The following is a 24,535-nucleotide window of genomic DNA, read 5'->3' as shown; positions in this document are numbered from 1 at the left end:
TTCGAAAAACGAAAAGGAAACACTGGCTGCGAAACTTCGACTGGAGACTGCGGGACATAGCTGGCAAGAGCTATAAGTACTCATTACAATCGCGTCGAGTTTCTCCCTACTGTGGCCTTAGCATAGCATTTCCATCCATTCATTGGAACTGCATTTTGTTGCCACACGAGGCAACGTTCCTGCTTTTCTGGTATTGTTAGTGATCAGCACGAAATTGTCATAATTCCAACAGTTCTGATTCCCTGCTGTCTTGTGAACACGGATGTAAGCGTGCGGCAGCATCTGTCTAGAAAATAAGCGATCGAATGTGGATATTGCACTACCCCCCCCCCCCACATCTTTTTTGTACTGACACTGTTTGTGCAGTAAATTTGTATAGTAAAAGGCTCATTTTTTCTCCATTCCGGGGAATGCGGGAAGTCAGAGCTATACGCACCGTGGTAGTCCTCTAGCTGATGTCCGCAAAATCAGTGGACTTTTGCTTTCACGTCACTTTTCAACTGAAATCGCTTCTGCTGCTCTGTTTCGTTATGTTTGCTCTAGCATAAGAAAACATTTTGTGCTCACGCTGAGGTCTGGGGCGAATCGATCCTTGCACAATGCACAATGAATTTCGGCGATAGGTAGCGGAAATTCGCAGATCTGGCCTCCCAGTGGTCTGCATTGTGCAGGAGCCGATTCAAATATTTGGCGACTTTTCAGGACAGCGCTTCTCAACCGATAAGCCATAGAGCGAGGCAGGGGTGCAATAACGTGTCTTCGCCCTAGGATAATCATCTCTGGCCGCCTCCTCTCTCGCTACTCACAGCGTTCCATGTGCTCCTTCTAATATGGAGCGCCCGGTAGCTCTCTCGCTGAAAAGAAAAAAAACATCTTTTAGAACAGCTATGGAAACTGCGCAACTCAAGCGCATCGGAACCGGTTAACTATAGGCTTCACAAAACGTTTGACGCCGGGTATAAAAGCTAACTTCATTGACTTCATTGGCTCATACTTATCATGTTGGGTATTGTACAATCATAACGAATCGCTGCACTGATAACTGGGTCTGCAGGCTTACAAAAATTTGCAACCATGCTGAGCCCATCTAGCCACGCACCGCAAAAAAGAAAAACGTACATGGGTGCTTCGCTGCCTTACTTGGAGGTTTCAGTATACCACGCATCAGGCAGGGCATAACACCGCCTACTCCTTGCTGTTCATTCTACCAGCGTCCCCTGTCCTTTTCAGTTCATTTTCTTTTTCCGTACAATGGTCCATTCTGCCATACTATTCGTTATGTGAACGCGTAGCATTTTTATGACCTCACACGTTTGCTGGGTATCGCTTCCTCGACTCAACATGTTAACCATCTTTGTTCCCAAGTATTCGTTAGCTGTCCGACTCAGCTGGCCAGCACAGCTGCACCGGGTCCTCGCCTCCCGGAATATCTGACGATTATGCCGGAGGCTGGATGTCCACGCACTGTGCATGGGCATGCAGCGCGCTTTGACAGAGCTGGTTGTCCTGCAGCTGCGAAGGTTGCCGGAAGCGTTTTTAGGAACAGTAACCAATTTTCATGCAATTCCACAACTGTAGTAGAGGAAAAGCCGCAAACTAAGCTACCTCGCCGCACATGACGCGAGCGCTGCCCAGCTTGTACATTCCGTTCGGGAAACGTTGTGAGCGACGCTTACGATAAAGAATAAATGTCAGGTTTTTCGAAATGTCCTACGCGGTTCTCTCCATCCTGTTACGATTGTGTGAACTCGTGCGCTGCTTTTGTCGTTGCGAGAGAAAAACGTCACTGGTGCTAATGTAATTCTAATCACAACTGTACTTCTGCTTTCCTCTTTCAGGCAGGGCTGGCTGCGTTTTTTATAAAGGAGGATGATAAAACATCAGACAAAAACCTTCTTAGTGAATCTGCAAGAATCCAAAAGCCGGTTACGTACCCTGCAGAGCTAAAGCGCCTTCACTGAGGTGGCGTGGCCTATTCTGGGGGCAGGTACGAGGTGGTGCACTGACAACAATCGCGCATCTCCATCATGCTTATGACACGCTTTGCACTCGTACTAGAAGTACGTCTTCCAAGCCGCTAATTGTAAATTGCAGCATACCTCTTGCTGATGTAGCATGATTGATTCGAGTGCAGAACACCCGTTTCCAAAGCTCTGCCTTGTTAGCCCTGCGTGACAAACACCCTTGCAGTGTATGTCCCGTGCTACATAAACCTCGTGTGACAAAAACCCCGTGCCAGAAAGCTTCGTACCAAAACGCACTTTCCCAGCAGTGAGTTTGGAAAACACACTACACTTGGTCCGGCAAGGCGAGTGTGTAGTCTCAGCAGCCATGCTCCGCTGTAAATAAAGTTTTATTTTTTATTCTGGCTCTTAGTGCGAACTTTTTTTTGGTCATGAGCAACAAAATGTAATGTACATACCTGAATAGAGCTACTCTCGCTCTTCCAGTGCCGACGACTCCTTTCCGCGATAGGCCTAACGATTCCGCAGGTTTCGTGTGTGCAATTTCCGCAACCGTCGAACGCGAATTCACGAGCTTTGGGGAATGCAAATGGCCAACAAATGTAGTTTTCACAACGGTGACCTAATATCGACTATTTTCACAGTGCAGAGAGAGAGAGAGAGACTCTTTAATGAAGAGCAGAGAATTTAGCCGGCGTTTAAAAATCGCTGGCATGCTACTCTTTGTAGGGAGGGGAATTTGGGAGATAAAGACAGAAGGAGAGCAGAGTGGAAGAGGTAAAAAAAAAAACGAAGATAAAATGCGGCCATGAAATGGGTACTAAGGATGCAATGGCGAGTATTGATGTAACCTATGGAGTGATGGAGTGCATAGTCCGTCAAATGGGTTGACGAAGTTCACTGCATGAAGAATGCATGAAGGTGACGTGCAAGTGAATTTAAAGCTTATCGAGATGTCCAATGTCTTTTAAATATGTGAATAGAAAAGTCATTGCAAGTCTCTGTTGCCTAAGGCAGGCTAAGGGACCTAAAACTGTGTCCATTGTAAGGGGCACTGAGCAGAGCTTCTGCATGCAATGTTCATAGTACGCACGCTCGTTAGCATATGCAGGGCACTCAAGCAAGATATGCTCCACGGTTTCTATCGCGGCACAGTTGTCACAGTGCGGACTGTCCATTTGTCTAAAACGGTATCGTAAGCCGTTTGTATATGCTGCATTAAGACGAAGTCGATGATAAAGTGCTTCCAGATGTCGAGGAATTCTGGGTGAGAGTCTTGATCTAAGATGTGGGTCGATTGAGTGAAGAAATTGGTACTGATATGTCGGCAAACTCCAAAGCCGATACATTTCTTCGGAAGCAAAACTTTTGGCCACCTGGGACGCATCAGATTTCGTAAAAAAAGTTCTAATGTATCTCCGATGTTGATGGCCCTTACGGGCCGCTTCATCTGCTTTTTCATTAGCCTGAATGCCACAGTGAGCAGGTACCCACTGAAATGTTATGCAGTGGCCTCCGGCAATAGCTAAATGATGTAGATATCCGATGTCCAGGGAAACTGGCTGGTGATTCGTTTTCTTCAGCAGGTTGGCCAGGATCTGGAGAGATGCTTTCGAATCGGTGAAGATAACCCAACGGCCGGCGGTTCGGCGCAGGATGTAAGAAACAGCTTCCTTAATGCCGTGAAGCTCAGCTGTCGTAGAGGATGTCCTCCGCTGCAGCCGGTAAGAAAGGGCATGGCCTGTTGAGGGCACATAAAGGCCACATGAAGAGGTTTCTCTAGTAGTTGAACCATCGGTGAAGATATGGGTGTGCTGCCTATATTCCTCCGATAAGTAGGCGAGAGTAGTTTGCAGAAGCGCTGCCTGTGGCATGCGGCTCTTTGCATTCACACCTGGAACAAACTTCTTCACCTTTAGAGGAGAGAGTGTCCATGGAGGAAAGGCCAGAGGTAGTAGTTTCTGTGGCTGATTAATAGTAGGGATGGGCAGGAGCTGCACTGCCTGGCCAAAGCTAGGGTTGCTGTGAGTTAGGTGGACACGGTGCAGGAAGTGCTTCTTCCCTTGAAGAACATGACGGAGATGGGTACGCATAGTTTCCTGGGCGGCAATCACCTCTAGTGGGAGACATCCTGCCTCCGCTACTGTTCCTGATGCAGAGGAACCCTTTGGGAGGCCAAGGCATATTCGCAGGCAGTTGTTCCTTGCGGCAACGAGAGACTTATTGCTTGATGGAGATAATCTTTGAAACACTGGTAGACAGTAGCGCAAGGTTCCTTCAACATAGGCTTTTTCAAGCAGAAGCATTGATCGGCAGTTGCTACCCCACCTTGTTCCCGCCATGAACCTAAACACTTGCGATGCTGCAGTGATCCTCTCGCGGAATTTTTTTATCCGAGGTGTCCATGACAGATTATAGTCGATTACAACACCCAGGAATCGCTGAGATCGTACATATGGTAGCGATCGTCCGCCTAGGAGCAGCGGATATCGGGTCATCGTTTTTCTTGTAAACGCCATTGCAACACTCTTTTCTGGCGAGAGACGAAGACCTCTGGAAGCCAGGTACATCGAAATGTGCAATAGCGCTCTCTGTAGACGTTGCTGTGTGATATAGCGCGAGCGTGATGCGGTCCAGATGCAGATATCATCAGCATAAATTGTTATACGGACCCCTCGCGGAAGGTTTATTCTTATGTGTATAAGGGCAATATTGAACTGAGCACCGCTCCCTGTGGTACGCCCCTCTCTACTGCGTGAAAGCGTATTGGACCGTTTGGAGTGGTCATAAAAATTTGCCGTTCTTTCAAATAATGCGCAATCCATTTGTATAGCTTTCCTCCAAAGCCAAGACTGGCAGATGCATATACAATGAAAGGAAAGCTCTGGTCGGACCCAAACTGCCGCGCTCTTGGGCAGCCAGCAGCAGTCACCGGCGTCGCTTGTGGATTAGGAATAAGGACGTTTTATTTAACCATCGAACGTACTTCAGGATAAAGCGATTCAAATTTGAATATCACATCGGAGAAAGCAGGGAGAATTAGAAGCGTCGGTCCTACGCGATGTCAGCAATCCGGCTACCGAATGTTTCCGAGGCGCGCGAGCACATCGGCGGTTTCTACAAAGTTGTCGCGCTGCATAAACAAGCAAAGGAACAACCGGTACACAAATAGGATTAATAAAACAAAAGCGTAGCTCTCGTTTTACCTCACGCGAACAAACATAGCTGTTTGTATACAGCGCTGTAAACAGGAGTACTTGTGTGCAGTCGCCCTGTGTTATTAGGGGGCGAACGGATGGCGACGTCAGTGCGGGCCGTGTTCGTGATTCGAAGGCATTCCAAAATCTCTGCCTTCGCGGAGCTCCGTTGACTTGAATGTATGTCAGCCGAATCTCGTTGAATAGTTCGTGCAGCTGCACAAGGCGACATTCGACTCGAATGACACTCGGTTGGACGGTATTCGAAACGCCCGTGTAGCAGAGATATTGCTAATCTCAGCTCGTGATGCTTTCTTAGATAACAGCATGCGATCAGACGCGAAAGCAGTTACATCTGCTATGAAATATTCTCTAAGTATTTGCGAAAACAAACTAATTTTCACAATGTGCTGCAGCACCGATCGTCACTACCTGCAACACCCATCGTCACTATCATGATTTCCAAATAGCACCTCTTTTTGCCATGTGACAGCGCAATGAAAGTGCCATTCGTTAATGGGGAGTGCACTTCGTGAAAGTATCACTAAAGTTGCCCGTGTGACAGGGGTATAAATCCGCCCACGCACGCGCACAAACACGTTCAAACACGGAAAATGGTACGGTTTCAAAAATAGCTTTGCCGTGTATGATCATACACGGTGAACCATTTTTGAAAAGTTACTAAATTGCATTTTAAAACTATCAAAATTTAGCAATTAGTACTCAAACATGATGCCACTTCATTTTCAGAAATTAGGGTTTAAAACTGTTGTTAAATTACTTTTTATCGTCACGTATATACAAGTATGCTGGAAGAAGTTCCTACGGTAAACTCAGATTTCTGGATTTCCTGAGCGCACACAGACCCCCCCCCCCCCCCCCCGGCGGCGCAACAGGTAGGCTCTCAGCCCTCATTTCTCTTCACTGCTGTAGAAAAAAAAATGGACTAAACGTCTTTCCGGGTGGACGGTCGCTTTTAGATAATGGGACCCTGTCAGCTAGGGGGATAGGGGAAATGAACAATAACGCACCTGCACACTGCTTTGTTTTCTTTCTCAACATTGACTCAACAAACGCACTCGCGCAAGGCTCGCAAGGCCTCGCGTATTTGTGTGTGTGCAGCTATTTTCGTCTTTTGTATAAGTCCGCAGCTGCATCCATGAGCAGGCATACCGGGGAGGCTAACAGCGCAGAGAAAAAAAAGAAAAAGCTGCTGTGTTGGTACTATCATGCCAGCAGTTCGGATACTCGAGCCTGTACTAACGGCTTACTGTACTGCATTATGCCAAGTTTTCCATTAGCCTACCCTCCTAGCGGCCGCCAGGCGGAGCACGTTTTATGTTAGTGGTTCAACAGCGATACCGTACACTCACAGAGAAAAAGACGACGTACAAGGAGGCTCCTTCTGTGTGTCTCATCTTTTTCCCTGTCAGTGTCTGGCAGTGCTGTTGAACCACTATAGATCAAGTCCACTCAACCCCTATGTATCAACTCCAAGTAGCCCAATTTGCCGCTCTTCAGAAACGCGTTTGCAGGGTTGCCTGAACGCCCTTGAATATTTTCTGCGAAAATGCATTTGTAATTGTGGGTGCAGGTGGTCTCCAGAGCAGTAACGGGCAGTGCTGGCTTCAATAGCCAGAAATGAAAGGGGTGAGTCATCTGTGGACACGCCTTCCCCGCTGCACTTACAAGGCTATGCTGGCGAACCTGACCGCGTCTTGTCGCTTGAGTCTGGGGACTGTCAGGACCACGCATGTAACTGCGAGCGCCTAAAGGCTACTGGCAGTGCACATTCCCCCCCCCCCCCCCCCCCCCCCGCAGTTGTTGACCGAACAAGCGTCGTTCCGGGAAAGAAACGCGCAACGCACCGCTTCACCACGACGGTGAGAGCAAGGTTTGGGTGCCGCGCTAAAGATTTTTATAACAAACCCGCGCACCCATGGTGGGTGCGCCCTGACAACTTCTACCCACTTCCCGCAGCAGAGGCACACAGGACTGTCTCCTTTTTCTAGCCTGGCCTTGGCTGCAGTAGAAGCTTGGATTCGGACGGCCGCATTTCAATCGCCTTCGCAAAACATCAGCTTCGCAGAACTGTGAAACCCCTCCCTATTGTAAGCAGCGTGACGTCCAAAAGTTGTGACCCGGTGGGCAAAATTGACAACTTTTGGTTCTGAGCCGGTGTTGTTGGCCCCGAGGGCTCCTTCCCCGCCTTTCTACCTCGATTCGAGACGCCTCGCCGGCCCTCACAGGAAAGAAGAAGGGAAACGCTTGCGCTGAATGACTTAGGCCGGGGTAAAGGCTGCAGCATGGCAGGAGCGCGCTCCAGGCGCCAGTGAAAAGCGCCTTTCCGGCCGGTGCCTAATAATTGTCCTGGTAGGTCTACTGAGTAGCTGCTAGGGTTGTGGGCTAGGTCTTGAAGGAATTTTAGGCGCAAAAAACAGACGAGACGCATAGGAAGGTAACAGGACGAAGCGAAGGTAACAAGACAGGATGGCGCTTCGTCCTGTCTTGAAGGAAGCCAGTTTTCTTTGCACTTGTTGGCCTGCCTGCAAATCTGTATGCGCAGTCGCGTTTTTTTTCCTTTTTCAGGTGAGAAAAATGTAGAGCCTAAGATGTCTAGCTCAGAAAATAGTGAAAACATTTTTTTTTCGGCCAACTTGAAGGAGCGACAATTGCTAATTGATCACGTGCACTCAGTGGAGCAGATTGACAATGAAAACGGTGTTACCTCAATGGGGAAGTGTGTGTCCTAAGTGAATCAACTTGAAATTCGAGGCCAATACAATGGGGTTCTGTTAAGTTTTGTGCTAATAATAAACACAATCTTGATGTGAGCATAAAATAAAGTGCTTCTAAACAGATATGTGAAGCTGAAGAGATTGCCGCGCATGCGAGAACACTATTTGCAGAGCCATTCATGTGCAAGCAAATATTTTGAGTTAGAAGTTACATTCAGCCAGAGCAATGCCTAGTCCCGTAATATCTTAGAATTTTATGAAATATTGAGGAAAATAGATGTCTGTGTAAATGATGGCAAATTTTTTTCACGTTTCATGATCATGCAAACAAAAGCAACCGCTGTGGCAAATGCTATTTCAAGGCCGGAATGCGAAGACAATGCAAGCATGCTGCTGCTGTATGCTTTTTTATAAACAAGCATGAGGAACCGTCCTGAGCAAGAGGCTGAAGCGTTCGTCAGATCTGGTGAAATGTAGAGTTCCGGCCCCTTCCAATTAGGTTTTTTTCATAACCACGCTAATGAAAATCTGGCCGTAAATGTTTATCAGGTAGACAAGCACCATTTTGAAAATATTTATAGTCTTTCTTCTAATTTGTGAATACGGATCGACACTAACGTCATTTTATGTTCCCCGCTTTGTAAACCAAGTAAAAAACAATTTGCCATGTAAAACCTGCTTCCCACATAACCTTGCTGGGTTATCCTGAAGTCCTTGATGGCGTTGGTGAGAGGGCTTCGAAACCGGCTGAAAAATAGCTATTAGACGAAATATTTTCATCAGTGTCATCTACAGACCACGCAGCCAAAGGACTTCACACAGGTTTCCAAGAAATTTCACCGGAAGCTCTCAGCCCCTCGTGTTCACGGAACTGTCCTGAGTAGTAGTAGTAAGTGGCTTTTATTGAAAATGAAAAGGAAGGTAAAAGGATTCTTGCCAGCCCCGGCAATTGCTATCATGTTTAGAAGCACCTGAGCTGGGGCTGGGGGAAGGAAATGGAAAGCGAGATGACAGTGAGGGGGAAAACAAAGGCTAGAGATAGAGGGGAAGAGGAGGGAATACCTTCCCACCTGCTTGTATTTCCATTACGCGAGGCGATATAGCCAGTGCGGAGGACCGCGAAAAGTTCCAGCAGCCTCGCGTTGCCGGCGACCTGACACGTGAGGCGCGCACTTCGGTAGAGGGCGAGCGCTCTCTCTCTCTCTCACACACACACACACACTACGCTCTCCCGCTCCGCAAGCTCCCCCTCTCACTTGCTTCAAAATGTTTGACAGCGCCACTGTGGTTGACCGGCGGAACTCCATTGTTGAGTCAAAACGCTCGTGAGATTCAAATGCAGCAGCCCAGTCGACCAACAAAGGGGCGAGCGCGAGCTAACGTGAGTCGTTTATCATACCCAAATTTACATCACTGGTAGTATTAAGACCAGCGACTGCAGTTCCTGTGAAAAAAGCCTGGAACAGTGATCTTTCGCGCTGGATGTATTTTGCGGAGGTTACGGCACACAAAAAATGGCGCAATTTAATGACGCAGTACTACCGTTCTGTTTGTCATAGCGAAATTCCGCGTTGAGAGGGTCTGGAATATTTCCTAAATATTTCGTGTGCCGAATTTGTTCCCTATACTACATATACTTGCTTCTAAAATTCGCTTGAAACAAGCGCAGTTTCTGGGTTATGACCAAATTGGAACAATGAAAACTAAAAAATTGACATGTAGCTCAATGAAATTTTCAAGAATTAACAAAATGGGTACTATCTACAACCCTGCTAAATATGTTTGTGATTTATGAATTGGACTAGGAGTTATTAATGTGCCATTTGTTTAAACTTCACACTTATTTATAGCACCAGTTCTAAATAAATGCCCAATATAGCTCAATAACTCGCTTGTAAAGGTCTCGAGTCACACTTCATCTAAAAGCTGCAGAAGCAGTTTTCTTTTCGGAGCAGCAGTTTTCGTAAAAATCCGGTCAAACGCAGGCAAGTCGAGCAAGATATTGTTTTATGCCCCTCGCTCTTTTGCTGACTGCTATCAGACTAACGTGAATAGCTTTTAGCGACACATACCACCGCAAGGAAGATACGATTATCTTTACAATGCGCTCAATATAATTTTTCTAGCACAAACGGATGAGCCACACCACTCACAGAAACATGATAAAAAACGGCTGCTGACCGCCGCTAGCGTGGTACCGCCGCCTTAAATTAGCGGAGGTTACCCGAAAGAATGTGGCACCTGCAGTGGTCAAGTTCAGGGCTCCAAGCCCTGATTTTTTTTTTTTTTTGGGGGGGGGGGGGTATAGAGATCCTCAATTGCCAGTTATTTGCAGTGTTTCTTATGATTATATTTTTTCATGGGTTCTTTTCTGTTTGCTTCTATGGAATGCAGGCTACGTCAGCCAGCTCCCCAGCATCGTTGACGAGCTCGTGGAGAGTGGCAGCTGTGGCAGTGCCAGGCGAGTACGCTGCCATCAGCTACACCATCCCTGTCAAGCCGCTTTGAGCCAGTCAGCAAGGGACAACCTGTGCAAGCCCACATGAAGATGGCTCTAGTCTCCTGGTCAGCACAATTCATCGCAGTCAGCAGCAATGGTGTGCTTCTGTGTGGTGGAGCAAACTGAAGATCTGGATTGTGTGAGCAAGAGTCCCTGCACAATTGTCTTGGTGTCTGTGCATATTTGACGGCTTTCGGTGCTAGTTCCTGTGTGTTGTTGCTCGGATGTACTGAAGTGCATGTTAGCTCTGTGGTGCGCTGTAGTGGAGAAAGCTGGAATAATTTTCATTACTTGGGCTTCTTTAACATGGGTTGACATTATACGATGCAAATGTATGACATGGTAAGTGGTGCTTAACTTCCCACAGCTGTAGGTGGGCTATCAAAGACGCCGCACTAGAGGGCTGTAGAATGATTGCAATTGTTTGGGGCTCTTAAACATGCACTGTCAGTGCGCAGCACATGGGCAATGAATTCATTTGGCCTCCATTGCATTGTGGCCACCACAACCAGGGATCAAAGCAACTGCACAGATCACAGGGACAGTACCTTGACCAGCTGGACTACTGCGTTGGGTTTCTGCGTGTTGGGCAATGTCATCACATAGCAGCACATGATGAGTGCAGCCGATTTAGTCTGCAGCACGGCTTGCTTATATTAGATTCAACCATCGAAGGTGCACACTGTGTAATGATTTTCGCAGGCTTTTCACCAAGCAGTGCAGTGTCCTCTCTGACACTATGTCTGTGTTGTTTATGTGGGCCCAACGGTGAAATCGTATGGTGGCATTCGCCTATTGGCTGAAGTGTAGATTGATAGCATTGGCGTGCTTTATAGGGAGGAACGATGCTGGTGGCCTGTGGGTAATCGGTGTGTGATCGAGCCTGATGATCTACAACTCATTATGTATGCATGCTCTCATTGTGCGAGTGCCGTTTTTCAGAAGACATCTGTGTTCGCTTGGTAACATGCACTACAGGCAAGGCATTGACACTGGTTAGGATTTCTCCTTGTCAGCTGCCTAAGGAAGTGCTGCTTTTTCGGCACTGAGGGGATGGTTGAGCATTAAAGTATTCCGGTGCGCATAGTACATCGGTTGTTGACTGCTGTGAATTCATTGTTGTTCAACATCGTAAAACTAAATGTTTTGATAGAGTTGCCTGTCTGGTTGGGCTTGATAACTTGTGGTAAACTGTGACACATCGCCAACCGAAACTTTTTTATTTCAAAATGCCGACGTTTTGGCGCCAGCTCGGCTCCTTCTTCTGGCTAGGATGTGCCGGAGGGGCTTTGGGCTTGTGTCATTAAGTACATGGCGGGCAGAAAATAAGTACTGCGGCGTTGTGACGGGTGTGGGAGGGGGCGAGGATGTTTTGACACAGGCTCTGCTACGGTCTACGGCTGTAAAAGTGCCAATCAGTGTGGGGATAGCTGCCAGCATATTTTCTTTTTCTGTGAGCTGCAGAGCAAAGTCAGCGCTTTCACAGGAGGATAGGTTGCCCTTTGTGCCGTTGATATTGTTTTGGGTAGTTTGAATATGCGTAAGTTCGAATAAGAGCCTTTTTTCGTTCATTTCTTTTTTGGCTTCAACTGCGATGGTTTCTTGAAACCTTATTCTAGGGTCGGCATATTCGGAATGTCCGGCTACTGGGCTGCATTCTCTTGCGAAGTTGCATACTTCGTTTTTGTGTTGTCGAATTCTTTATTTAGGGTTTTTTTTTTTGTCTACATAACTTGCGTCGCAGTCGGCGCAAAGAATCTTGTAAGCAGTGCTCGAGCTCTTTCCATGGCCAGTCTGTGGGAGCAGGTGGGGAAAGCGCCACCGTGTTCGTAGGCATGTGCGCTACTCGGTGCCCACCTTTTTCAAAATACAGGTGATAGTTTCGCTGGCACATTCAGACATAAGGAAAAGTGACGTATTTTGTGGTGGGGATAATTGGTATTGGTTGATTTCTTGGCACATGTTGGGTTTTTGGAGGCGAATGGTTCTCTGAATAAAATTTCTTGGGTACCCGTTTATGCGGAGGTCCTTGACTGTCATGTTTTGTTTTGTTGGGTTCTATACTGCAGTTTGTTTCAACTCTTCGTAATCATGTGTTCCCAAATGATGTCTTATGTATTTTCTGATGGTTTGAAGTGAAGTGCAGATATAGGCCTGAATGGGTTGGTTTGCAGTGGACGGAAAACTAAAGGGAGCTGTGTTTTCGGGTTACGAGGGCATCCAAAAACGAAACGAAGTTTCCTTTTCCCACTTCTAGTGTGAACTGAATACCCGCTGCTTAGGAATTTAAATGAGAGGAAGTGTTGAATTTCGAATCTCTTGATGATTGAGAAACTGTCATCGACATGCCTGAGGAAAGCCTTTGGCTGTGGCTGAAGTGAGTTGAGAACTTGTTCCTCGGTGTGTTCCATAGCTAGATTTGCCATAGCAACAGAGTTGGAGGCTCCCCTTGGTGTTTCTTTCACCTGCCTGTAGAATTCTCCTTTAGACGAGAAATATGTGTGCTGGTTGTTGTCAAACCAGCTTTGTCTACTGAGTTCAACTTGGCAGTTTTGTTTCACTTGCCTGCTTTTAGAGTAATTTACCGTATGTGTCTAGGTAGCCAAGAACCCTGATCTTAAATTTGCTTCAGGACTAGCATGCATTACTTTGCTTATGTTTCTTCTAGTGCTGTTTCCTCAGTGGTTGTGTTGTCTGTAATCTCTCCCAGAAAGGCTATTTCCAGAAACCTTCACCTGCACTCACTGAGGTTTCATCTTCTTTCAGGTGCTGAATCACTATTGCAAGTTAGGTATTGTATGTAATTTGGTTACTCTCTACACAAGTGGACTTTTGTACTCGGCATGGCAGCAATGCAGGGCATGCCTAAGGAAGTGTAGGATTGGGAATCATGTTCCTAGTTGGCTGTAGTAGAAGCCATTGTCAGATGTATTTTTTTATGAATTCAGAGGCTGGTCATAAATTGTTCCACCGACGGGCTTGTAAACTCAGAAGCTTGCTTTCAAGGAACTTGTGGAGCTGGCAGCAATGTGGGATGCTTTCGACCCTTTAGGAGCTGAGTGCCATTTTGTTGCATGCATTGTAGTTTTACCTTGATCTTGTTTATTCCGCTGGGTACTTCATGTGGAGCTGGCACCCCAAGAGCTGTTCCTTCACTTGTACAGAACAGTTTTCCCAGGTAATTTTCAAATGCATTCTGCCATATATCAGAAAAGTTGTCGAAGACTTTTTGTATGAGCTTACCTCTATTGTGGTGAATGCAACTACAGTCATTTGCTGTAGCCTTTTACTGTGTTGAATTATTTGCATATGTCATAAATACTGGCTTCAACGGCAAGAAAGAATTCAAGACTCCAGTTACGTGATAATCGTTTGGTTTGGTTTATGGGGTTTAACGTCCCAAAGCGACTCAGGCTATGAGAGACACCGTAGAGGAGGGCATCGGAAATTTCGACCACCTGGGGATCTTTAACGTGCACTGACATCGCACAGTACACGGGCCTCTAGAATTTCTCCTCCAAAGAAATTCTAGCCGCCGCGGCCGGGATCGAACCCGCGTCTTTCGGGTCAGCAGCCGAGGTGTGATAACCGTCACATGAGCACTATAGTTGCTACAATGCACTGATTGACGTTTAGATTAATATTTAGATTGCTAACATGAGACACATACAAGGAAACAGAATGCAGAGTAAAACTGCATTTTCCGAAAAGGAGAATACATTTTATGTCGTTAATTGTGAATGTGTTTGTTTAATTTCAGGCTGCTTTTGCCAGTTGCCAAGTTTATGCATGTAAATATTTTAGTAAGTTGCTACTGAGCTTGAAGTTCATGTTATGACTCATTCATTTTGAGCTGTCCATTTACGTAGTGGAGACTCTCCAGAAAGAATCATTGCTAATACTGCTGCTGAGAATCCCTGAGGAGGCCATCAGTGTCGAGCAGCTGATGCTTCAACGACCATTCCCACACCTGCTTACAATATGCCCAAACTTGCCAGATCTGTGCATATTAGGTAAAAGTGTGTGTTGTGCTGCTGTAGTATACAACTCAAGGAAGCAGCTTTTCCCCATCAAAGGACCCCTTTCCAGCCAATGGCGTCGATCGGTTCTTAAGACTGTGCTAGCGTGACAGTGCAGGGAAGGGACTATCCCCTTCCTCTCTCTGCATTGTCACGCTGCAAGGTCATGAGAATTGGCCACCATTGGATGGAAGTCAGTCCTTTGACGGGGAAAAGCCGCTTTGTCTTTGAGTTGTATCAGACAGTAGTACAGTGGCTCACGTGTATGAGCCCCATCTGCTTACCCTGCATTGCCCATTTTGTGCCAGCATGGTGTGCACCAGGCAAATTGGCTTGGCACAAGGTCACTGTCTTCAAGCAAGGTGCTTATTGTAAAAATATCTGGTTTGCCTTTTGCACTGTTGCATGTTCAAATGCATGTTCTCATATATGGTCGTTACAGAATGGTCTTGTATTTTAAGAAACATACACAACCTGTTCTGCAGCATGAAATTCAGGCAGCCGTATTATTTAAAGCAGCATTCCGCATGTACACCCCCATGAAATGTCTCCACGCTACAGGGTTTGCTTTTAGCCCGGTAGTGGATGATTCAGGCGGCCATTAATCTAAATTTTTGTGAGGCGAGAAGAACCTTTGTGCTTACGTGTCAAGGGCCTTTGGTGTTCAGTGGTGCTTGGAATGCTCCACCATACGGCTTAACTACAATGTGGGGGCCGTATACTTTTGTTCAAGACTGGACTGTACGATAAACGTAAGACTAGTCCTGTGTGGTGCCTGAACATGTGATATTGCAAATGTGTCAAACTTTTTTTTTATACTGAGCTGCAGTTCTTTTGGCTGCTCTGCATTTTGATGTGAAATAAATCATTGTATAGTCAATTACGTTTCTATGCCACAGATCTGTTTATGACAGACATGGGTACTTCTCTGCTTAGTGGAAGACGCAGTGTTGTTGCGCAGACAATGTGTTACCGATTTCACCCACCACACAGCTCGGCAGAACCTTACGGTTTCTCTAGCCGAGGCAACGCCAAATCTGACGGGCAAATTGTGGTATGCAGTGTACCTTTGATGACCGCAAAAGAAACCTATGGTCTGGGCTATGGTGTGGCACTGATGGGTAGAACTCAGAAGAACCTTGCTAGTTTGACACAACAGTGAATCTACTCTAACATCAGTTTTTCAAAATTATTGGTAGGTGCCAGCTACTGAGGTGGCAGATTTGGCGTAAGCAATACTATAACCATATGAACAGAGGAAGAGAGTGTGTGGCGAAGTTGTGTTAGACGCTACATTATCAATACTTTTAGCTTTGCTGGCAGGAGTGCCACGATTGTAGCAACCTGGCTAAAATTTGAAAACTCATTTGAAATGATGCAGCGTTCATTCGAACTGTAGTATTTTTTCCCAGCAAAACAGCAACCAGCCTACAGCTTTAAAGTGTAAGTGGGAACCATTGGGTTAAATGTAGGATATATAAATGCAAGCATGACACTTTGCCCGTGTACTATGTGATATGTCAGTGCTTGTTAAAGAACACCAGGTGGTCGAAATTTCCAGGCCCTTTACTATGGCGTCCCTCATAGCCTGAGCCGCTTTGGGACGTCAAGCACCCACAAACCAAAGAGACCAAAAAATTCAGAGGGAACTTTGGCTCTCAAAAGTGCTGCAGGGCGAAAGCGTTTCCTGACGAAGTTTTTGTTTATTTATTTATTTTTCATTTTTGTTTCTTTCCTTATTCTTATTGTCTTTTTTATTTTATTTTTCATATTTTATTTTAATATTAATTTTTTTATTTTTGTTTCTTTTCTTATTTTTGTTTTTTTTTTCTTTATTTTTATTCCTTTTATTTTATTTATGAAACCTAAGCATTCACTAGATGCGCATTTATTCAAGCTCAAACCTTGAGCCTTCGTGGCGAAGTGGTAGCGTCTCCGCTTCAACTGCTAAAGGCCCTGGTTAGATTCCCAGCCTCGACGCAGTTTTTTTAAGTATTGACGCTGAAACGCCGACAGATCTGCAGACACCGCTGCTAACGACAGTATGAGGCATGAAAGGCTTTCGCCTTAATATTGCACTGCACCTAGGGTGCTCGGATGCATGGCACAGCCCAGCGTCCATGCATAGTGTCAAGCAGTATCCAGTGGATTTCCAGTGCGTCGACAAGGGCTGGTCTGTCCTTCAACAGCGCAAAGTAGTACACATTTTAGTCCATGTATGTTAATTCAGACACCAAATTACAAAGATTGGATTGCCTGTAATGCATTCCGTGTTTCCTTGCCTGTGGGTATGCACTTACGAGATTTCTTCGGAGTATTACGCCAGCTCGGTGCGAATGGCCTAGCAGTGGCCCAACACCTACGATCGTATGCACGGTTTCGTATTCTTCCCATCGTGTCTCGCAAAACTGCTACTCAAATCCTCTTTTGCACCCACAGCCGAAGATGATTTAATCAAACCGCTTTTTGTACATAGGCACTGAACGCATATTTGTGTGTAAGATAACATGTGGCGATAAGCGCGAGAACAGTGGAAAGAAAGGATACGGTCGAAGAGCCAAGAAGTGTGTGTGTGACGTGATGTGTGCTATAGTGGCAAAATTATGCCACTACAACTAAGCGAACAGCAAATGGCCGCGGCACTACATGCGCGAAAATGTACAGATGATTTAGGGAGAGGCAACATGGTGTTTGCAAATAACGGCATGGTGTGTGCTGTAGTGTACTATAAAAGTACACAACTCACATGCACAAAATGCTTAGATCGCACCTATGCGAGTATATACGGGTCAATAGTGTTGATGTCATGATGTTACCGTATGTCAGTAGCCGTATGTCATGATGTTGCATTGGCGGTAGTTGACATATAGCGGAAAAAAAAAGATCTGACATGATTGCTGGGACACCCTAATGTTGCGAACAATGAAAGTAATTCTCTAAGAGCAGTAGCGAAGTTTACCTTAACCACACAACCTACCTGTTAGGGCTCTCTCTCTCTCTAGTTAGGGCCTCGGCGCTCTGCACCTGCTGGCTCATTCAGAACTGCCTCAGGCTTTGTATGCCTCCTTCTTCGGAATCGTTGGCCAGCGCGTCGAAAAGCAAATTGCCTGTGTTTCGAACTGTGGCATCTTCCGCATCGTTCTCATAATCTGCTTTGGGCCAAACATAAAATTACAATCTTTCTTGGAATTCCGAGTCCCACGCCCTCGGCGACATCGTGTCATGTTGCTTGCGTGTTGTCTGTCTGTCCTTGTTTACGAGTAGCACATGGCTTTCAGGAAAAGCAGACGACGCGCCTACCCGTTGAGGTTACAATAGTGTGCACCTACGTCAACAGGTCACTTGCAACTGCCAGCATATGACGTCATGCAAAAAACCTGACAACAATGAATCGAAACAGAAACGGCTTGCTGCAACTAGCATGTTCGTAAATTAAAAACTACGTAATGCGTGTTCGGGCTTCTTCTACCGTGTACCTTGCTTACAGCATCACGATCAGGGCAAAGAAGGACAACCCAAAAATTTGATATCTCTACCCCTTACACTTCATATTACGAAGCATTTGTGAAAATGCCGCACCTGGTGACACACGCGTTGCAACAGCAAGGTAGGAGGGCTAGTTCTCTGTTGAAACGCACGGAAGTACGTCATAACCACGTGACAACATATTTAAACAAAAAGGCGCATACAATCGACATAAACTTTTAGAATATTCAGTTACATTTTAAATACTCACCTATAATAATACAACTCTTAGGTTTTGTTCTTATGTTTAGCTGAAATGTGTTTAAAACGAATGAGTTCAGGCAAGGCGGCGTCCATGGCTTGAGGCAGAGTCCACACACATGAACGAATTTCGTCCAGACCGTCGGCTCGAAGGCATTTAGTACACCCATGTGGAGATACTCGATGTCGAGCAAGCGTACACGACAGCATACCCCATGCCGTGCTTTTACCCATGTTTTTACCTCCCTGTTGGACTCGGACCTGGGGCCTCTGGAGCTTCTGCTGGCCGACATTCTGCGTCTCTGTAAGGAAAATACGGTCGTCGCGCACTTCGGGTCCTCCATCGGCCCCATCGCCGTGAAGAAAGGTCGGCACTAAGGGTGTCTGTTGTAGCCACTTGTATATTCTATATGGCGAGCATCGAGCGAGAGCTGCTAGGTCGCAGATGGTTTCCGCCTCAGCTGGCATGAATAACGACCACTGACTGCTGGGTAAAGCCTTCGCGGACGATCTAGTACTGCCTGTGGAATACCCCCCAGGGATTTGCAATTTCTGCTAAACAACTGCCAGAATATGGTTACTCGTGTGAACCCACGGCTCAGTTCCAAGAAGACTGTGGTTGTCTGACTGGAACCAACACGATGAATAAAGAATTAACCTTGGAAAATTAGACCTTCACCCAGAGTTTATAGTTCCGGTGTCTCGGAGTGGAGATGTTCGCTAAAATCCGCTACGGCCTTCACAAGGCTACCGACAGGCTGCCCTTACCTTCCATGGAGCCGATTTCATCAGACAGTGGAGAGCACGCTATAGGCAACCTGCAGTGTAGTTTGCCGGTACATGTGGCGCCGTCTCGCGGCCGAAGAGACAAGCACTGAGTAGGCAGCTCGGCGCGCCCAGACAGGCTCCGCTTCCCGAGAAAGGCGCAAATAGCTAGATTGTGCAGCGTTGTGTATTTTCTGGAAGCTTTGCCTCGGCCGTCCTACACCATGGATGTCGGTCGCACTCGGAGAAAAACTAACCGGCGATACTGTTGCGTGAAGGACTGTCATAGCCGAGAAGGGAACGGAGACGTGAAGCTATTTCGTTTTCCTGCAAGGCCGTACGAGTCAACCCGGCGACTGAAGTGGATCGTCGCAGTGCGTCGTGTCAAGTAAGTGCGCTGGTGTTATAATTCGCGTGAAGCTAAGGGAAAAAAAGTATAAATGCCAAGCGGCTGAATGAAGCTATAATGTTGAGCATTCATTAAATTCGTCGCTTGTAGTTTTCTTGCTTGGTATCGTCGATTTTCGGTCGCGCTCCCACGTTTTAAGAAGCCGTTTTTCTGGTTCTGTCAGAACAACGCTCTTCAAATCGAGATTCGTCGCGTTCGAAAGCGGGGCTCTTGGTCGGGGTTTTGTCCTATGCTGGTACTCAAGCACGTACGCACAACGTTAGCGCGTGCGTGTCGAGGTGCCTTGAATTAACGCAGCACACCTCGCGGGGCGAATCGCAGATGATTAGTTCAGGTCCCACTCCTGTTTGTCGTTCCCTTATGTGTGTTGCGCGTCTCGCGCAGATTTGCATGCTTTTTCTAAATGGATGAATTGATTTTGCAGTGTTATGTGTCATTCAAATTACGCAGCACGCCTCGCGGGGTGAATCTCAGGTGATTAATTCAGGTCCCACTCCCGTTTGTCGTTCCCTTATGTGTGTTGCGCGTCTCGCACAGATTTGCATGCTTTTTTCTAAATGGATGAATTGATTTTGCAGTGTTATGTGTCATTCAAATTACGCAGCACGCCTCGCGGGGCGAATCTCAGGTGATTAATTCAGGTCCCACTCCCGTTTGTCGTTCCCTTATGTGTGTTGCGCGTCTCGCGCAGATTTGCATGCTTTTTCTAAGGGGTGAATTGATTTTGCAGTGTTGTGTGTCATTCAAATTTGGTTGCATTATATTTCAGTGGTGAAGACTTCTCCAACTGGAGCCCAAATGACAACACAAGAATATGCTCAAAGCACTTTGTCAATGGCGAAAAGAGCACCATTGAAACGCATCCCGGTTATCTCCCGACAATCTTCCCACCTGTGTACAGGAAACGGTCGGGGGATTCTGCTGGCCAATTGTCAAGATTTAACAGGTAGCTTGTTTATATTTATTTACTTCTTACAAGTCTGACTCATGTTTTTCTTTGCATTAGAGCTAAACATATGCATGCATGCTGAATATAAAGGGCTCCTCATTTATGGATTTTGAATGGTTTTGCAGGTGGATGCAGAGATCTGCAGTGCCTGCTACTGCAGGTCCACAAGACCAAGAAGCCGCAGCATGTGCCACTGACGATGGCCATTCCCCTACATGTGGCCCAGCTGAGCTGGACACATCCGGTGGAGAACCTTTGAATGGCCTCGACTTCCTGTGTGCTGCAGCTGAAACCCATTCGGGAGTTGCTTCTGTGGTGAGCTTCGATGTCCTGTCAGGAACGTTTCACTACAGTCTGGCAGCACAAGCGCTATGTTTGCAGCAATATATATGCTCTAAGCACCAAGAGAACATTTCCAGCATCGCATTAAGTGCAACTGCCTCTTTCTCTTGCTATACTTTATGCTAGGGCTGAGAAATGTGATGCCACTATGCAATTTTTTTTTAGCTGTTGAGGGCCACATGTTTCTGGTTTTGTTTATTACCAGGTCAGGAGCAGTACACTATATGACCAAATATTTTGAAATATGAGCTAACTGAAGGAGGTGAAAATCAGTAATTTTCTGGGAAATTAAGAACACATGCATTAGGGCTGTAAAGTTGCAGTGGTGAAGTAAAACAATATTTCTGAATTATGAAACTTAGTCATATGTAGCTTCCCTTGAATCAGTTGTGCTTTAATATTCTGCATCATGCTTTCTATCTGTGTGCATGACGGGCCAGGAAAGGTGCTTTTTCCAAAGTAATGGCCTAGAGTTATGCCAACTGCGACATATCGTCTTCCTCCACGCAATGTGACGCAGCATGCAACAGGCAGTTTTTTTCTTTGTGGGCCAGCAAGGACATATACAACATAATCATTTGTTACAACATACATTTGTTACAATTGCTTTTTAATGTGGCCATTGTAATGGCATTGTAAACTCTTAATCACTTTGAAATTTGTTCCAGGAAACTCAAACAGACCACGAAAGTGCTGGCAGTGGCAGCTTTTCTGTGTATATTTGCTGTGCCCAAGGGTGTGACGTGTCGACCCAGATCACGCATCATGAGACCCGTGACTGTGAGGTGCAGCATAAGCCAGCTGTTACCAGCACCTTCAGCGGACCAGACCACCGGACAAGCTGCTTTGCTGGTTATGACAGCATTGAGAAGTCTTCAGGTGCTCTTGAAGATTTGTGCAGTATCAACTGTGTAGTTTTTGCTCTATTGCTAAGCATGCTTCCCATATCTCGTGAGCGGAAGTGTGATGTTTCAAAAGAAAATAAGCTCCTCATTTTCTTAATGAAGCTCAAGCTTGGTATTAGCTATTCGTCCTTGGCCTGCCTATTTAACATAAATGAAACCTCAGCATCACGGCACTTCAAAAGCGTTTTAAAAACCCTTGCATTTGCTACTAAACAATGGTTTTTCCGTCCACCAACTAGAGTTATTCAAGCTACAATGCCAACTTGCTTCAAAGCACACTATCCTGGCTGCACTATGATTATAGACTGCACAGAAGTCCGCACTGAGCAGCCACCAACAATTCAGCAGCAGAGAACTCTGTATTCCATGTACAAAGGTGGATATACTCTGAAATTTCTGGTTGGCATATTGCCATCTGGAGCAATTTGTTTCCATTCAAATGCTTATGGGGGCAGGATGTCCGACACCCACATCACTGTTGATTCCGGCTTTCTTGACATGGTTGAGGCAGGCGACTTAATTCTCGCAGACAAAGGGTTCCCTGGAATCCGCACAGTTTTGGGGACACGGAACGCTGTGCTTGTGATGCCTCCATTTTTACAAGGCCCTCAGTTCACTGCACAAGAGGTCAGGGACACGTACAATGTGGCACTAGTAAGGATTCATGTCGAGCGAATGATCCAAAGGATTAAAATACACAACATTTTAAACAACAGGGTGCCAGCTGAGCTAATACCACTAATGACTGATGTGTTTCACATGTGCTGTGTACTAGCAAATCTGCAGCCTCCACTTATTAAATGTAAATAGTGTTTTATCTTTTTTTCCCTTCCATTGATTTTTTTTCTGTTTAATGACGTCCTGCTTTGATTGACTTTGTGGGGTTTAACGTCCCAAAACTACTCAGGCTACGAGAGACACACACTGGTTTTGTTGGTCACATTTTTACAAGCCACGTTGAGCGACTTTTTTTGTCATTCATAAAAATTGTAAATTGTAGGGTTTAACACTCCAACCCAACAAACAAGGTATTGCTGTAGTGGAGGGTTGCAAATTAATTAGACCACCTGGTGTTCAGTATGCTGACACTGCACAGCACGGGGTTATTTGTGTTTTTGTATTTGTTTTTTGTAGTGGATGTAGTTAGTCTGATGATGTGTTGACTGCGAGGTTATGCTTGTCCAAACTTCTTTTCCCATAGGTTTAATCATTGTAAAACAAAAATCCCATCTGTGTACGCGCGACTCAGAATCCTGACTGCAAACCTTAAGAGCGAATTAAAGGCAGCAAAGAGCTTGTACCTATCCTCATTGGCAGACAAACTAAAAACGAATCCAAAAGAAGTGTGGCGCTTTATCAAATGCAACAAAAAGGATGTTGTTGGTATTCCGGCCATCAGGGATGGCGACAATCTGTTGAAAGACGACATAGCCCGAGCAGAGTGTTTCAATGCATATTTTCACTCCGTCTTCTCAGCTTGGTGCTCAGACGCAATTACGGAACAGCAGGAACAGCTTAATGCAATGACAGATATGGTTGTAACCGATCAAGGTGTCAAATCATTGCTACAAAACCTAAATGCGCATTCCGCACCAGGTCCTGACGGCATTCCTAACTATATTCTAAAACACTGTGCAGAACATATCAGTCCCTTTTTGGTTACTTTATTCAACAAGTCACTACAGGCCGCGAAACTACCTACAGACTGGAAAATAGCCAATGTTACACCAGTTCACAGAAAGGGTGATCGCAGCCAGGTTTCCAATTACCGCCCCATATCTTTGGCATCTGTTTGTTGCAAAATCCTGGAGCACATAATCTATTCTGGACTTGTAAAATACCTTCAAGACAACAGTTTTTTCACATCAGCGCAGCATCGCTTTCGATCACGGCTGTCATGTGCAACGCAGCTAACTTGAGTTCATTCATGACATTGCATCCGGGATGAACGACTGTTTTCAGATAGATGATATTTTTCTAGACTTTAAGAAGGCCTTTGACGTTGTACCGCACCACCTTCTTTTAAAAAAAATGTCATGCCTTGGTCTCCCTGACTGTCTGTTCGGTTGGCTACAAGATTATTTAAGGGCACGCCAGCAGCAGGTGGTAATCAATGGTGCATCATCCTCGCCTGTCGATGTTTTATCTGGAGTGCCACAAGGTTCGGTGCTCGGACCATTACTGTTCCTCATATTCATCAATGACATACCTGTCGGCCTCAGATCCACTGTCAGACTGTATGCTGACGATTGCGTTTTGTATTCCCCTGTCACGTGCCTTGATGATCTTTGTGCATTACAGGCTGACCTTGACAGAATTTGCGAGTGGTGCTTGAAGTGGGGCATGGAATTGAATGTATCTAAGTGTTTCCATGGGCAATTTACAAACAAAAAAAAGAAAATTATTGGATCGTACCTTTTAAACCATGACACTATCCAAACTACTGATAAGGTTAAATATCTTGGTGTTATACTCACAGCATCCCTCGACTGGACATCCCATGTTGACATGATCACTGCCAAAGCTTCTCGTCTTTTGTATTTTTTCCAACGAAATTTCAAAAGCTCTCCCCAGGTACTAAAAGAAACATTATATTTAACAAATGTCAGGCCAGTATTAGAATATGCATGTGTAGCATGGGACCCTTTCACGGGCACACTCATTGACAAGTTAGAAAGGGTACAGAAACGCGCTGCAAGGTTTGTGACTGGAAATTTTAATTTTCATATAAAGAGCTCCGAACTTCGCGACAGTATTGGTTGGAAGACTTTAGCAACCCGAAGAAAAATCTTCAGGCTGAAGTTCTTGCACAGTATTTACAATGGTTGTACCGGTATTAATAAAAACACTTATCTAAAGCAGCCATATTACATTTCGGAGAGACTCGATAACACGAAAAAGATTAATAGTTATCAATGCCGCATTAATGTATTTAAGTATTCGTTTTTCCCTAACACAATCCTGGGCTGGAATAAGCTTCCGAATGATGTGGTTTGTGCACCTGATTTCGAAAGTGCTGTT

The 24,535-nt window shown here is 45.8% G+C and overlaps 1 protein-coding gene and 1 pseudogene across 1 annotated transcript; one reads left to right on the top strand and one right to left on the bottom strand.

Moving 5' to 3' along the window:
- The window catches only part of LOC149355685 (aurora kinase C pseudogene), a 37,445-nt pseudogene extending 18,833 nt beyond the window's left edge, over positions 1-18,612 (bottom strand).
- Positions 18,613-19,125: 513 nt separating this feature from the next.
- LOC149355684 (uncharacterized) lies at positions 19,126-22,324 on the top strand. Its single transcript, XM_089576161.1, has 4 exons — positions 19,126-19,297; positions 20,088-20,264; positions 20,393-20,582; positions 21,278-22,324. The coding sequence occupies exons 1-4, from the start codon at positions 19,134-19,136 to the stop codon at positions 22,322-22,324; spliced, it is 1,578 nt and encodes a 525-aa protein (XP_089432287.1). The 5' UTR covers positions 19,126-19,133.
- Positions 22,325-24,535: the final 2,211 nt, after the last annotated feature.

The sequence above is a fragment of the Amblyomma mixtum genome, chromosome 3 (genome assembly GCF_055824585.1).
Source record: "Amblyomma mixtum isolate Tamu chromosome 3, ASM5582458v1, whole genome shotgun sequence".
NCBI lineage: Eukaryota > Metazoa > Arthropoda > Arachnida > Ixodida > Ixodidae > Amblyomma > Amblyomma mixtum.
Note: the sequence above shows the minus strand (reverse complement) of the source record. Positions and strands in the feature narration are given on the sequence as shown.

Coding starts and splice junctions, on each gene's coding strand:
- LOC149355684 (XM_089576161.1), top strand. CDS start 19,134: ATGGATGTCGGTCGCACTCGGAGAAAAACTAACCGGCGATACTGTTGC. Junction 19,298..20,087: donor GTCGCAGTGCGTCGTGTCAA/GTAAGTGCGCTG, acceptor ATTATATTTCAG/TGGTGAAGACTTCTCCAACT. Junction 20,265..20,392: donor CAATTGTCAAGATTTAACAG/GTAGCTTGTTTA, acceptor ATGGTTTTGCAG/GTGGATGCAGAGATCTGCAG.